The sequence below is a fragment of the Puma concolor genome, chromosome D1 (assembly GCF_028749965.1).
Source record: "Puma concolor isolate L17-30 chromosome D1, mPumCon1.1.hap2, whole genome shotgun sequence".
NCBI classification, from domain to species: domain Eukaryota; kingdom Metazoa; phylum Chordata; class Mammalia; order Carnivora; family Felidae; genus Puma; species Puma concolor.
The window spans coordinates 115581374-115596708 of record NC_141676.1 but is presented as its reverse complement, the minus strand read 5'-3'; the positions used below and the strand labels follow the sequence as shown (position 1 = coordinate 115596708).

The following is a 15335-nucleotide window of genomic DNA, read 5'->3' as shown; positions in this document are numbered from 1 at the left end:
AAACCTCCCCGAGATTGTGCCCACTTTCCACTTTCTCACTTCATATCATTCTCAGTGGAAAACGTCAATGTTGTCATCTCTACATCAAGTGTGCCCTCACTTGCTCGCTGGCTGCGGCACGATGAGTTTGGGACTGAGCACCCCCACCTTCGCAGGTCTGAGCCAGTCCCGGGTGTGGGGTCCTCTCTCCTTCCCACAGTGGTGGACGTAGCGTGGCCCATGAGGCACAGTTCACAGATGGTATGGACAGAGATAACAGATGGAGGAAAGATAAGGCCAGTGGCTTTTGGGCCCCACGAGAGAATCCGGCCTGAAGGATACGGCTGTTATTCTGAGCGTGGAGCCCAAACAGTAGGGGACACAACTCTTACACCACAACTGGAGATGGCCCTAAAACCTACCAATCCGTCTACACTTGAACCATCCTGGGACACCGCAGCCACACTGCATGGAGTAAGGGGCACAAAACAGAGGCATGGATGACGGGAGTGGTGCTGACGTCTGGGAAAGACAACTGGGGAAGTTGGAGGGAGAAAAACTTTATACTCAATAAATATGCTTTCTTCCTTTGGACTTTGGTCCATTCCAGTTCAGAGTCTAATGTGAAATACTTGAAGAAAAAATGTAAATGTTACATTTTTTTAACGAAACAATCCCCTGTGGTGGTGATTTGTGGTTAATTACTAAGTATTTCCGACTCCCCTCAGGCGCATGACAGGATGTTATGTGTGGATCCATGGCATTCAATGAGGCAAAGTGAACTTCCTTTGGCCAATGAAATGCAGACAGAAGGATGTTGGTTATATCCGCACAGAGTTGGGAGTCGGCGAGACACAGCAACAACCTTTCCTTCTGCACAGCAACAGACAAAGCTCGAGGGGGTGGCCATTCCATCTGCTGGGTCTGGAAGGGGGCAACTTGGAGTAGACATCCCAACAGGACATTATGGTGGGCTTTTAGCTTTAACCCACAGAAAGTTGGGAGCTGTTCGTGAGCACAGCATAGCCTGGTCTAGCCTGGGTGACACTCATGCCACGGACTTTGGTCCCTTACCACCCTCTCCTCCCTGCAGCTCTCCGAGCATGCCCACCTGTTCCCATGACTTCACAGACACCCCCATCTCCTGCAGCATCATCTGCTCTGTGTTGGGCTCCACACTCCTTCATCAAAAGGCCCATTGATGCCTTTACTTGATTATCTCACAGGAATTTCTAACTTTGGAAAATGAGATCGTCCTTCCTCACTCTTCACTATCTCTGACAAAACTGCTCCCCTCCCAGTGCCCCTCAACTACCCCGGAGTCACTGCTACTCCCGGCACTCATGCTGGGAACCCAGCGGTTGCTGTGAACACCTTCTTTGCCCTGAGGGATAGCCTGTTGCTGAATCAGATGATGTTAAGACACAGCTCATGCCCATCACATGTCCCAGTCCCCCATCACCTCCTTTAATGTGTTGTCCAACTTGCAAAATGACTTCCTTCCAATTCTCTCCAGCTAGGGAACTCACTCAGCATACACACTGGCTTGTGTCAGTTTTTTGCTTAAAAACTCCTTCAGCAAATCCATAATGCACTTAAAATACAATACAGCTCTTTAATATGTCAGACGTGACTGGATCCTTCCTACCTGCCTGATACCTTCTTACTCCACAGCCACTTTCCAACACACTACTCAGGCGCCCATCTTCTTTCAATTCCGGGAGCGTGGCAAGATTCTTTCACCTCTGAGCCTTGACATTATTGTGCATTTTCTCTTCCTAGAATGCTGGATCTCCTTCCACCCAGTGGCCTGGCCAACGGAATTTATGCATTTTTTTCTTCGTTCTTGTCCCAGAGGGACATTTTTGAACAACTGGGCTTTAGCTGGTAGCTCCCTCCCACCCCTAACATTACTCTCCCTTATCATTCTGTCATTCCTTTAATAATATTTTTACTATTTATAATTATATATTAATTTGTGTTCATGTTCTTTGATTTCTTACTCCCACCAGGCAGAACTCAAAGAGGTTGGGTCAAATGTGTTTTCCTCACTGTCCTACATGTTGTACTCAAGAAAGTGCCTGTCATGTAGGTGAATCAATAAAAGAATGACCAAGTCTCTGTAGGGTAACTGGAAAGGTGTGACACATATAACTGAGTGATGATAAACCCACTTCAGCAAAACCATACAATTGGCAGGTCTACAGGAGCTATTTATCGCTCAGGAGCTGCCAGCTACAAAATGGTAATGAGAGAATATTTTAATGAAAGAATGAGAAGGAAATGAGATATTTGGTCTCCAGGGCAGTCAGGGAGCACCACTGAAATAACACTTGAGTTCAAAAATGGTGGCTGGAGCCGGAGGAGCCAAGATGGAGGAACAGCATGGAAGTTTTTGTGTGTCTTCCATCCATGAAATACAGCCAGACCAAAACTAAACTATCTTGCACACCCAGAAAACTGATCTGATGATTAACACAACAATCTGCACAACCTGAACCACAGAATTCAGCAGGTACATGGTGCGGAGAGGTGAACTGGGGGAGAGAGAAGCCACAGAGGGCTGGAAGCTGTTTCTGCTTGTGGAGAGAGGATGGAGATGGGGTTGGGGGGAGAGTTTGGGAAAATCACCGCCCCCCCTCAAAAGCAGCCACAGAGAAAGTGGAAAAGTGGGAACAGCCACAGGGACTGAACTGAAAAGGGAGAAAGGAGAAAGGAGAGGGTTTAAATTCCATTCAGACTATAAACAGGGGGAGCGTAGAGTCTGCAACTCCACAGCTGATACCTGGCGGTGCTCTGGTGGGAAGGGGAAGGCTGGTGCCAGATGCGTGTTGTGATTTTCCATAATCCCTGAGGCGCTGCTGCAACAGGATCGTGCAAATGTTCCTGGGGGTGCCTGGCTCCAGCCACTGCTCAGTGAGACCCTCTGGCAGAGGATTTGAGCTGGTCAAAGCCGCAGTCCCTCAGAAGCGAGGGGGCGGGAAACACAGCTGCATCTGAGATAAAACTCAGGAGGGAGGTGCCGCCTGGCAGCCTGAAGGCTTGGTCATGGACAGTGTAAAAGCGAGGAATGAACGGAAGCTGGAGACAAAGGACCGGTGCCGGATTGCTGGTCGTGGAGAACAGAGTTCCGATACTAGAGACTGGGTAGCTGGGTGACGCCATTTTCACCACTCCCGCACATGCGCATATGCACCTACAGGCATCGCAACAATCCACCCCTGTAAACTAAGCAGCGCCATCTAGTGGAGAACGGAGCAGTTACACTAAGCCCCGCCTGACTGGGCCAACGTCTCTCTTTAGGAACATGAGTCTCTCCAGCCTGCTTAGTTTACGGACTATAAAGCACTTCACAGTCTGACTTCTAGGGGAAACAGATGTAATTCCAACCGTATTTCAGTCTTTTCCTTACTCCATCTATTCAATTTTCTTTTTTCTCCTTTTTTTCTTTTCTTATTTTTGAATACAGAAAGAGAAAAAGGTTATTTCTATTTCCAACTTTTATTTAAAATATTTTTCTTTAATTTTTTTCTACTATATTTTTTACTTTTTTGTCAATTTTTCAAATTGTATTTTACTTCCATCATTTCATTTTATTCTATTTCCTTGTATTCATTTTTTCAAAATTTCAAACATTTTCCTTCTCTACCCCTCTTTTTCTCTAATCTATCAAGGTCCTTTCAACACCTAGACCAAAACAAACCTAGGATCTAGCATCATTTGTTTGGTGTGTGTGTGTGTGTGTGTGTGTGTGTGTGTGTGTGTTGTTTTAATTTTTTAATTTTAATTTTTTTACCTTATTAATTCCTTTTCTTCCTTTAAAATGACAAAATGAAGGAATTCACCCCAAAAGAAAGAGCAAGAAGAAATGACAGCCAGGGACTTAATCAACACAGATACAAGCAAGATGTCTGAACCAGAAATCAGAATTACAATAATCAGAATACTAGCTGGCATTGAAAATGAATTAGAATCCCTTTCTGTGGAGATAAAAGAAGTAAAAGCTAGTCAGGATGAAATAGAAAATGCTATAACTGAGCTGCAATCTCCAATGGATGCCATGGTGGCAAGGACAGATGAGGCAGAACTATGAATCAGTGATATAGAGGACAAACTTATGGAGAATACTGAAGAAGAAAAAAAGAGGGAGACTAAGGAAAAGAGCATGATAAGAATTAGAGAAATCAGTGACTCATTAAAAAGGAACAACATCAGAATCATAGGGGTCCCGGAAGATGAAGAGAGAGAAAAAGACGTAGAAGGGTTATGTGAGCAAATTATAACAGAAAACTTTCCTAACCTGGGAAAAGACACACACATCAAAATCCAGGAAGCACAGAGGACTCCCATTAGATTCAACAAAAACCAACCATCAACAAGGCATATCATAGTCAAATTCACCAAATACTCAGACAAGGAAAGAATCATGAAAGCAGCAAGGGAAAAAAGTCTTTAACCTACAAGGGAAGACAGATCAGGTTCACAGCAGACCTATCCACACAAACATGGCAGGTAAGAAAGGAGTGGCAGGATATATTCAATGTGCTGAATCAGAAAAATATGCAGCCAATGATTCCTTATCCAGTAAGGCTGTCATTCAAAATAGAAGGAGAGATAAAAAAAGTTTCCCAGACAAACAAAACTTAAAGGAGTCCGTGACCACTAAATGGGCCCTCAAGAAATTTTAAGGGGGACTCTCTGAGGAGAGAAAAGTAAAAAAAAAATGGTGGCTGGATTCCAAACTAGTTTTGTTTCCATGCCTGTGAGTGATAACATGCAGTAGATGATTTGCTAGGTTCTTAAGCTCCAATATTCTAGAATTCTATTTTCCAACATTGTTCAGACCCAGTCCTACTGGACAACTACGGACTAAGCTCTTTCTTCCTTAGATGTGTAAGGAATGTTTACGATATCTGGGAGGTAAAAATGAAGATCCTGTTGGTGGAGAGAATGGGAGAGGGCACATGACCGCCATATGCCACATCCCTGGAGTGTGTGTTTCCATTACACCTACCAGCAGAACAGCTGTTAAGTGCTCAGTCCACCCTGTGGTCCTTATATTAAAAATGAATTATTCTAGAAAGAAGGAACAGGTCAAAAATAGAAATCTTTATTAAGTAGCAAATAAAACACCCACGGAAATACGTTCTCTGACTAGTGCACATGGATGTATCCAACTTCTAGTCAATGTAATCCAACAGCAAGTGAAGTGGCCCAGATAAATGCTCCATGACACGTGAAAGTGCCTGCAAGTCTCCTCTTCTTTGGCCACTGCACACACAGGAAAAATTCATCCCTCTGACTTAAAATAAAATAGGTGAATAATTATTAGATTCATTTAAAATGAATCTATCTCTTTCACTTCTCACTTAACAATATAACCAGTTGTTACTCTTCAATACATGTGTCACCATCTTGGCATTCGGGTCAAACTCAAACTGTAACGGTCCTCTGAAGAAATAGAAAAATCCTGTAAGTATAGATGAGGAAAATGATGAGACATTCTTCAAATAAATCAATTTTGTAACATGCAAAGCTCAGAATGAGAGGAAACTAATAATGAACGGCATTTATTCAGTTGTTACTCTGCGCCAGCCACTGTGCTGAGTGCTTACACGCTTTATGTCTTCTCTCTTAACTAAAAAAGTGTGAGATGTCATGAATGGGGGTAAAAATGAGAACTAGGGAGATTTTGCAATTTCTGCAAGGTAACATCTCTAATGAAAGGTGGAGAGAGAACTCTATCTCTTCTGACTTCAAAGCCAGGGCTCTAAAACACTGGATTGTACTGCCTCCATACTGACAACATTCTATGGTATTTTAAATACCCCACTTCCCCCTCTAGGTCCTAAAGCGCAGGTTGGGAGGTAACTGGACCAAGGAGAATCAGGCCAACAACACAAAGCACTGGAGGTCATTTCCTACTCTGTATGCACAAAGGTCAAGATACCTTAGCAATAAGATCACACGCCTCATGACTGTCGAGCCCCAGCATCTCCCTCCAAAATGCCTTCAGAACAAGCACACACGTCACCATCCCACCTAGCCAAGACCAGGAATTGAATTTTGTGTATTTTGAGCATAAGGGAAGACTGCTATTTATTTACAAATGAATTACTCAATGTAGGCAACTACAGACTTCAACACGAGGCCACACAAGGCCCCCTGGGATGGGACGGGAGAGAGGAGAATGGCAGCCTGCCATCAGTAATCTGGCTCAAACTTGCTTGTGTTTTTTTACCAAATAGTGACCTGAGGAATACTGACTACGGTGTGAGGAAGCACCCTTTCATTTTATGTGCAGGTATGAAACAGAGACTTGGAAAGTATCCAGGAAACATAAATGTAAGCTAAAAGTTAAAATTTTCAAAAATTTAGAGAATAAAGGGTATAAGACTGAATGATTTGAAGATTGACTCTCCACATCATTTTGATTCCATAAAATGCCCCATAGTGTCCCCACTGGCGATGAAGTGGGTGCCTTCTTACCAAATTCCTGAAATACAGCATCAACCTTCGGCCCAACTCTTGGAAAGTCGTCAGCTATTTGTCTGGGGAAGCCTCGCTCCATGGACTGGCTATTTTCATCAAATCTGTACCAAGTGAAAGAAATACAGCTCAACATTGTGCAGAGGCCCCATTACATACGACAGTGTGATATCAACATCGAGCAGAGGCCCCATTGCATACGACAGTAGGAAATAATGTTACTGCTCCAGTGTGGAATCCCAGATAATTCTCAGGTAGGGTAAAGAAGTGGTAAGCATTTTCAGGACTACAAAAATGTGCGACTTTCCTAGACCGTAAGCTTAGCACACAAACCAACGTTTACTCCAGAGGCAAGGATATCATGCTATTCCATCGGAGCTCCATTTGTATGTCTGAGGTCAAGTTTCTGAGCCTCAACACAGAGCCCAAGTGCCTTTCTGCCACAAATGCATGAGGACTGCATACACATAAGATGCGAAGTGAATTAATCATTTGGCTAAAAACAAACTCTGGTTATTTATCACACTTGCCCTGTAGATCATGTCTCCACAGCCTGATACACCTGGGCTTCCTATGGTGGCTTGCTGTCTGGACCTCAGGTGGCCTCTCGTGATGTCTTCTGCTGTCTGGATATATGACCCGGGGACCAGCCATTCTGAGAGCCCTGTATTATATCTGAGAAGTGGGATAACTCTAAGTCGTCTTCTTCATAATCAGGAAGTTGGAGGTTAGACCGAGTTAGAGGGTGGGACTGGAGGGAGGATATCTGTAAAGAAAGAACCTAATGTCCCTAATCAGGCTCCATACAGAGCCATTCCAACCGCGTCTTACCGCCAGTATTTGTCCTCTACAAAGAAGTACGTTTTCTTCTTTTCCTCATCAGAAACAGCGGCATCTATTTTTCCCAAGGCTGGAGGAAAACCCGGGGTGTGGATGTCTTTTGGATAACCTGCTTGTACCTCAGTTCCTCTGAGGGCCCAGAAGTGATTTCCTTTTGAAAAAAGGAAGCCAAGAAATTTTAGTGAAGCCTTGTGGTTGTAGAGAAGCTATTAGCACATTGTTGTGGGAACCAGGAAATCCTGGTTTTAGTTCCAGCCACTAACCCAACGCCCAGGTGATAGTATTTAGCAAACATTCCCTGAATGAGCGAATGAATGAATGAATAGTTAACTCTGGTCTCTGTCCTTTCTGGGTCTTATATTTATTATCCATAAATAATACAGTTGATTGCAGTTTGTAATTACAGTGACTGGTCCTGGTCATCTCTTATGGTTGCTGGTGACTCCTTGGTCTGAGTTTCTACCTAGGAACCCTCTTGTAACTGCACATCACAAAGTCAGGTACTTATTGGATACTTTTCTTGGGTCCCGCGTGGTCACTAGTCCAGACTGTGCTTCTTAGGAGTAGCCTAGGAAGCCACCCAAATGTGAGTGAATCAGGACACTGCATGCTCATCAGTCTCTCTGCTTTTACTTCATCACACCCCCTGCCATGCCCCGAATCCCTCCCTAACGTTACTGCCAGGGTAACTGACCTAAACCAGTCTGTCCTGTCTCTGTCTTGCGTCACCCGAATGACCTGCACCTGTCTGGGCATCTCCAGATGTTCTCTTGCCTTTGTGTAGACTGTCCCTCCTCCTTGAAGGCCTTTCCACTCTACACACTCGGTCCTTTTCCACACAACAAAGTTCTCCTTCAGCACTCATCCTGACCTTCATCCCGTCCCAGGGTCTCTGCTGAGCCCTGGATGCGGGGCCAGCGCTGTCCCCCACGGCACCTGCGAGCTCCCCTCAATCCCAGCTCTTATCTTTCCTAACGCGCTCGATTTCAGCCCTGCTGCCCTCTCCGGAATAGGAGCCTCTTTCGGGTTTGAACTACACTAAGGAGTACCCTGACTGGCACATCGCAAGGATAAATAAATGTCACATAAATTCCCGGGTGAAAGCAACGCCTCGGAGTTAGAGAACATTTACAGTAGCCAATGCAACTTCAGGTGATTTCATTTCCTCCTCATAAAAGTGAGATTGTCAGAAATACCTGACTTTTAAAAATCCCCACACAGTTTGATGTTTACAAAGACTCCCAAACAACTCTGAAGCAAGGGGAAACATCAAAAATGGAAAAAATTTTTTAAAAACTCAAAAATGAACACAATGAAACTACTACACATCAAGACTTGTAGGAATGGAACAAAAGTTGAGAAGAAAGGGATATTTTTAGGCATAAATGTTTATACCAGGAAAGAAGAAAGGGCCGGGAGTACCAAACCGAAGTTATAAAAAACAGTAACAGAACACATTCGAAAACGGCAAAAACATGGGCAGTAGTGAGGTGGGCAGAAAATCAAAATGCAGTAGAGAGGACGGCAAAGCTGAGAGTCCCTTGAGATGCCGAATGAAATTGTTAAGTATCCTGTAATCCGATGAGATGGGCGAAGAGAGAGGCACAAAGACCCAAGAGCAGGAAGGGGAAAGGGAACAGAACTTCAGCGATAAGTGAAATAACAAAATAATGCTCAGAAAGCTTCATCCCAGTCGATTTGAAAATGGACGGAATGGACACATTCCTAGAAAGATACGTTAGCAACGCTGACTCCAGAAGTAAAAGAGCTCAAAGAGCATATTCACAGTGGAAGAGACTGAACCAGCAGGTGTAAAATCTGAGAAAGGGCCAGAGAGTCCTGGCCGCCTGTTACTGTCAACACGCTGACACGGTGTTCTCCACTCCGGTTCCAGCATGCGGCCATCGTCTCCGGCTCGTCCTCCTTGGCTTGTCCTCCCTGGCTCATTCTCCTCCAGCTGTACCCTGGCTATTCTCGGCCTTTGCTTTGCCACGCAAGTTAGGGAACCGATTTGTCAAGTTCCATGAAAACTATTTTGGCATTTGAATGGAAAATGTCTTGTATTTATAGATAAGTTGACATTTTTACTACACGGTCTCTATGTTTCCTACATTACATTATTACTCTTTCCCTGTTCATGAACGTGGGGTAGCTTCTATTATTTAGGTATCATTGAATTTTTTTTTAAGCAGGCTTCATGCCCGGTGCATAGAGCCCAACGTGGGGCTTGAACTCATGACCCTGAGATCAAGACCTGAGCTGAGGGGCACCCGGGTGGCTCAGTCAGTTAAGCATCAGACTTTGGCTCAGGTCATGATCTCACTGTTCGTGGGTTCAAGCCCTGTGTTGGGCTCTGTGCTGACATTTCAGAGCCTGCAGCCTGCTTCCAATTCTGTGTCTCCCTCTCTCTGCCCTTCCCCTGCTTGTGCTCTGTCTCTCTTTCTCAAAAATAAGTACACATTAAAAAAAATTGGGGGGAGCCTGGGTGGCTCAGCCAAAGTTAAGCATCTGACTTTGGCTCAGGTTATGATCTCACAATTTGTGAGTTTGAGCCCCACGTCGGGCTCTGTGCTGACAGCTCGGAGCCTGGAGCCTACTTCGGATTCTGTGTCTCCCTCTCTCTCTCTGACCCTCCCCCACTCACACTCTGTCTGTCTGTCTGTCTCTCTCACAAATAAATAAACATTAAAAAAATTAAAAAAAAATTGTTTTAACAAAAAGACTTGACCTGAGATCAAGAATTTGGACGCTCAGCCAGGTGCCCCAGTGTCATTGAATAATGGAAAGTAAAACTTAGAATGTTCTTATACACATCTTGTCTAAGTATTGGCACTAGGTCTTTGCAGTAATAAATCATATAAAATTTAACATAATGGAGAAAATTCACGTCAGTGAAATTTTGGCAAGAGAACTTTTTCAACAACTTAAAATTCTTATATCTTATTTGCCTTTAAACACAAAGACAGTATCCTTGTTATTAACTTCATAGGCAGCATCCAAGCCTGATGGGAGAGAGGGCCAAAATGTAGAAATCAAATGAAATTCAGGTTCAAGGTTCCAGCGAGATCTACGCCAAAAATATCTGGAAAACATAAAAATTAATTACAATTGTTTTTCTCCTTTCAGTGTGTATATAAAAGAACATATTCTCTCTCTTTCCATCAATGACAACTCAGAAGTCTGTACTGGGCCATCTTCTTTCCTATGATCCGAGGTGATGAAATCCATGGTAATATAACTACTTAGCTCAGTGCCCATTGAAGGGAAGGAGAATTCTGCTCTACCTTCGGGTAGAATTAAATTTATGTGAGGCAGATTAACCAGAGAAAAAAAACCCGAAGTTGTATTACGTGCATATGGAGGCCCAATAATGAAATTGGGACCCAGAGAAGTGAGTGACGTAGGGAATTGTCGTAGTTTCGAGACAAAGAAACCATAAATCTGTGCGGCATGGACAGAGCAAGGAGAACTGAACTGTGGGATCTTTAATTAGTAAGGAATCCTCAACGGACTTTGGGCTGGGGGAGCACATAGTAAAAAGTAGCAAGGGTTGTTTACCCAGCCTTCTTGGCTCTAAACGTCCCATCTCTGGGGATGAAGATGTGTCTTTGCCGCTTGGTACAGAGACGGCACCTTTCCCCTGGAGATTTATTTCCTGCACAGGCTGTCTCTTAAGTAACTTTTATTTAATCGATAAGCTACACCGCTCTAGAAGTCCATAAAATGGTATGTATATTATGCCCTCATTAGTATTTTTTTAAAAAGTAAGAAAAAAATACCCATTTATGTTTGTATGTGAATAGAATAGCTTTGTAAAGAGACGAAGGAAGTTGTTAGCAGTGGTTGAACCTACAGGGAGAATAGGGACTACCTAGGTCAGAGACGGGAGAGAGATTTCGCTTTTCCTTCTGTGTCTTTTGGTGCTATGTTAATATTGTGCCAGAAACATATATCACTTTTTCTCAAATTAATCAATTTAAATAGTAGTATTTGTTAGCACAGGTCAAGGTACGGCTCGACTTCCAGAAGTAGAAGTTACCTGGTTTATGATAGTTAAATACACCAATCAATCATTCAGTTGTTCGCCTTACACACTGCATGTCCTGGGCCCGTTATAGGCCCCCAGGATCAAAGAGCGAACAACACAGAGAGAACCCCATGCCTTCACCTGGCTTACATTCTAGTGACCCAGAATCATCCTTCGTACATCTGTAAAAAAAATGATCCAGGCTACTTTAAGGAGATGATAAAATGCAACAAGAGCCAGATCTGAATGATTGTAAAGTGTAGAGGAAATATCTTATTTAAATATTTCTGTCAAGTTTCTGTTTTCCTTTCGAAGCATTGTACATTAAAAGAATAGATAGGGAAATAGAATCTTCTGGTCTGACCTGTCTTTAAAGAACAGGATTTCTCCCCTCAGAGAGCTGACGGCATCGAAGGACAAAGCAGGATCGCACGTGGCTGGTGTCCCAGGTTCTGGAGGCACAGATTCCGTGGGCCCCGCGGGGCCATCAGGGGATGACATAGGGGGAGGTCCTAAAGGAAACAGATGTGGGGATGGAACGTGAGGCGAAATGGGATGCTTCCGTCGATTTCTATGCTTCCCAAACACTCTCTGAGTGCGTTGAGACGAATTGCAAATGCTTTATGCAGCATTTTAAAGCTTTCCCGAAGACCATGGCTGCAAAGCTCCAATGCCTCCTTTTTCGAGCATCACTCACCATACAGGGACTGGATGCCGTTCACATCATCTTGGGCAAGGTGGAAGCGGGTCAGGTCTGTGAGTGGGTTGTAGACGGGATACATCAAAGCTGTGGGGTCGGCCGAGTGATAGAGACCCAGGGAATGGCCGAATTCATGAGCAGCAACGAGGAATAAGTTGGTTCCTGTTTGAAAAACCATAAATGTTCAGAATCGAAAAGCTGTTTGTTCTGTGAACACATACGTATGAACACATGCCAGTGACTATCCTTGGGACCACGTGGTACTATTCTCCTTATTTGTGGATTCATTCGTTGATTGGCATATTCCATACTTCATAGAAATTTAATTATTTTTCAAGGTTGACTTGAAGTCAATATAATAAGAGAGGGTTTCACCATATTCCTCCTCCCCAGTTTTCTCTTTAGCCAGGAAAACCTGGTCATTTCGCCTGGACTGACGGTGATAAACATTGTTTCCAAAATAATTTTTTGGAGGTACCAAGACTACATGTCAATACACATAACTCTTCATTGTCTCTACAAATACAAAGTTAGTTATTGTTCAAATTTAGTAACATGTGCCAGCTGTAACCTAAGTTCAAATTAATCACAGGGTATTCGCCGTGTTCCTCCACTCTTACACAACAAAACTGGTCATTTCCTGTGAGGATTTAATCTGACTTGTCCTTCCTCTTCTTCAAACATAATCACACAATTTTTGGTGGTTAACAAACGTCTTCTGTAGTCAGTGCCAATGGATAGGTACAATCTCTAGCTTAGAATAGAAATATGTCCAATAACGGCTTTCGGCAGCACAAACACAGCTGGCTTCAGCTTTTCTTTACCTTCTAAAAATTTTTATTGAAATTAATAGTAGAAATTATTTAAGCAAGTCTCCAAGCGATTATGCAGAAAAGAATGGTCGTTCCAATAAAGCAAGATCGTTGCTCACGGCACGTGTGTACCCTCAGCAAAGATGCTCTTTGCATTTGCACTGAACATCATCCCAACCCACCTTGAAAATAACAGTTGTTCAACTGTGTGTTTCCAAACTCTAGAAGCCCCTCGAAAAAAAATGTAGTTAATTTTGGTCATTGTGTTTAAACTTAGTAAAGTCTTTCAGAATTAATTTAGAAAAAGAAAAGGCTCCTAATCTAAAGATAGTTATATGTTTCCTTAAAGAGATGACTTAACAGTTTCCTTTATTTTCTGGCATTTTCCTGATCTTTTAAGAGAAAAGGAGGCAAATGGAAAGAAAAGAAGGAACCCCAGGGCACATTTTAGGTTGGAAGCAATTCAGTGCAATTCCTTCTACCTTTGTCATTGCTAGTTAAAGGCATGAGAAGCATTTGTTAACATGCTGATCCTAAAAAAGTTCCATGGGACCCTGAGCTGTGGAAATAAGATTGAATGGTGCCTCCCATATTGTGCTTGTTGGGAGCAAAGAAGCAAACGCAGACATTAGAAAATGTTCATCAATGATGACTGAAACACCAGTGCTTCTGGTTGTTAGCACCCAAACCGTCACAAATTTTAGTTATTAGGATGTCACATTTACTGCTCATGATGAATGATCTAACTATTCTTGGATAGCGTTAGACGTTGTTCCTGAAACCATCCAGGGAACCTGGTGCCCACCTGATTTATCCTCCCTCCACAGCTCGTCATCATCAAAGTGAACATCTCCATCTACACCAGGGCCAGGTGGATAGGCATGAGCCAAAACGTTTCCTGATCCATCAAAAGGGATAAAGTCTCCACGTTCTGGCAGAGGGGAAAAAAAATAATGGTAATACAAGCGTTTAGAATTTCTTTATGCCCTTTTCCAGTAAGCGCCGGATAAATGATCCATGTAATTTTTTTTTTTTTTTTTTACCTCTAACTGCAAAAAAGATCATTATGTCAGCCTCTCCTTCGTAAATCTTGGAGAAAGTAAGTGGTGTCACCTCCTCCCAGGCTTTCAGAGCCTTCTCAAAGGCAGAGTCAACAGCCTCTCTCGGCAAATCCAGTGTATAATTCACAATCCTTTAAGAAAAAAATTGAAGAGATCATTTTCTCCTGCGATGGTACTTGGTAAAATCGCAGTGTGATGTGAACACCTCTTTGGACCCGTTACCTGTAGGTGAGGTGTGTTTTCCTCCACTTCGGCAGGCCAGGGAAGGTGGTGAACTGGCCCACGTCGGGAACGCCGCACCGGGGCCTGCATATCATCGCCAGAGTGTCAGCGTCCAGCTTCCCCGTCACCTCCAACCCGAGGCACTTCTGCATTTCTCGGATTTTCTTAACGACAGGTCCGCTGTGCCTTCTTCTGACGCACTGTTTCACATCCTTGGCGAGGTCGTAGTAGTTCTCCAGGCATTGCCAGTGGGATGTTAAACAACAAAAACTTCACTGAGGAATTGAAAAGATCAAACTGGCTTTATTGAACAGGTCATGAGTTAGTCAGCAACCCATCCAGGGAGTGTAAAGGACGTCTGTCCACCTAGAGCAAAGGAACGGTGTTAAAGGCAGGAAGGGGGCAGAAATATACAGTTACTCCACTCCTGGTTCAAGACTTAACGGGGATAAAATCTTTTGCCTAAACATGATGAGTAACGATGTGAACAGTATTACCTGAAATTATTGGAAAGTCACAATGAGCATGTTCCTTGGCCCTAATTATTTCCACCAAAGAAATTCTAAAGCCAGAGAAGTTTCGAGCACTTCCCATTTGTTCCTCCCCTTAGCGCCAAAGCAGCTGCCGGTGTGTTCCTACAACCTCGAGGAGCTCAGACTTCTAGTCCCTGTTCCCTTCCTGCACCTCTCTTCCCTCTCTGCTCAAACGTAGGGACACCCACCTCTAGCACTCGAGGTGCCCGATGCTACCTTAGTCCAACACAGTGACTGACAATCAAACCAGCCTAGTTTGTGTTGCAAGACCAAGCAGGCAGCTTCCTTTTCCCTGGAGGACTGGCCAGCGGCTGCAGTGGCCGCCATCACGATGTACCTGGACAAGATCCGTGCTCGGGTCCTTTTCCCTCACTGCTCCATTCAGTGGATAAGCAGAGCAGACTGGCAGACAAAACAGCACAAGGATTGCAGGATGCTTCATAGCTCAGGAAAATATCTTGCCTATTGGCTTGGGTGTCTACCCTCCAGGGGCTGTCCCTTTCTAGGGTGATGGTGCTTATATCCGAAGAGCATGATTCATGCTCGTGTTTTGTTGTTTTTTTTTTTTTATCTGAACATCAAGAATATTCTTAAAAATTTAATGTAAAGCTGATCTGGTCTACATCAGAATTTCCCTTCCCTTCAACTTTTCAACTTGGGTAATGTAATCGT

The 15335-nt window shown here is 43.7% G+C and overlaps 1 protein-coding gene across 2 annotated transcripts; it reads right to left on the bottom strand.

Annotated features, from left to right (window-relative positions):
• Window positions 1–5259: 5259 nt before the first annotated feature.
• MMP10 (matrix metallopeptidase 10) lies at window positions 5260–15105 on the bottom strand. Of its 2 annotated transcripts, none has more exons than XM_025929195.2 (10): window positions 14996–15105; window positions 14131–14370; window positions 13891–14039; window positions 13653–13778; window positions 12033–12197; window positions 11700–11847; window positions 10257–10390; window positions 7300–7459; window positions 6469–6572; window positions 5260–5449 (listed from the first exon to the last, which is right to left on the bottom strand). In XM_025929195.2, exons 1-10 carry the CDS (start codon window positions 15103–15105, stop codon window positions 5349–5351), a joined length of 1437 nt encoding a protein of 478 aa, XP_025784980.2. In that variant the 3' UTR covers window positions 5260–5348. The 2 variants fall into 2 exon arrangements, with proteins under 2 accessions (XP_025784980.2, XP_086532573.1); XM_086676447.1 differs by having other exon boundaries at window positions 14131–14374; window positions 15000–15105.
• Window positions 15106–15335: the final 230 nt, after the last annotated feature.

What these genes read in the sequence shown, in the direction of transcription:
- MMP10 (XM_025929195.2), bottom strand. Translation starts at nt 15,105, where the DNA reads ATGAAGCATCCTGCAATCCTTGTGCTGTTTTGTCTGCCAGTCTGCTCT. An exon ending in CGGCATCCAGTCCCTGTATG is followed by an intron (nt 11,848 to 12,032) that starts GTGAGTGATGCT and finishes TGTTTCCTTTAG; the next exon opens with GACCTCCCCCTATGTCATCC. An exon ending in TACTGTCTTTGTGTTTAAAG is followed by an intron (nt 7,460 to 10,256) that starts GCAAATAAGATA and finishes TTTTTTCAAAAG; the next exon opens with GAAATCACTTCTGGGCCCTC.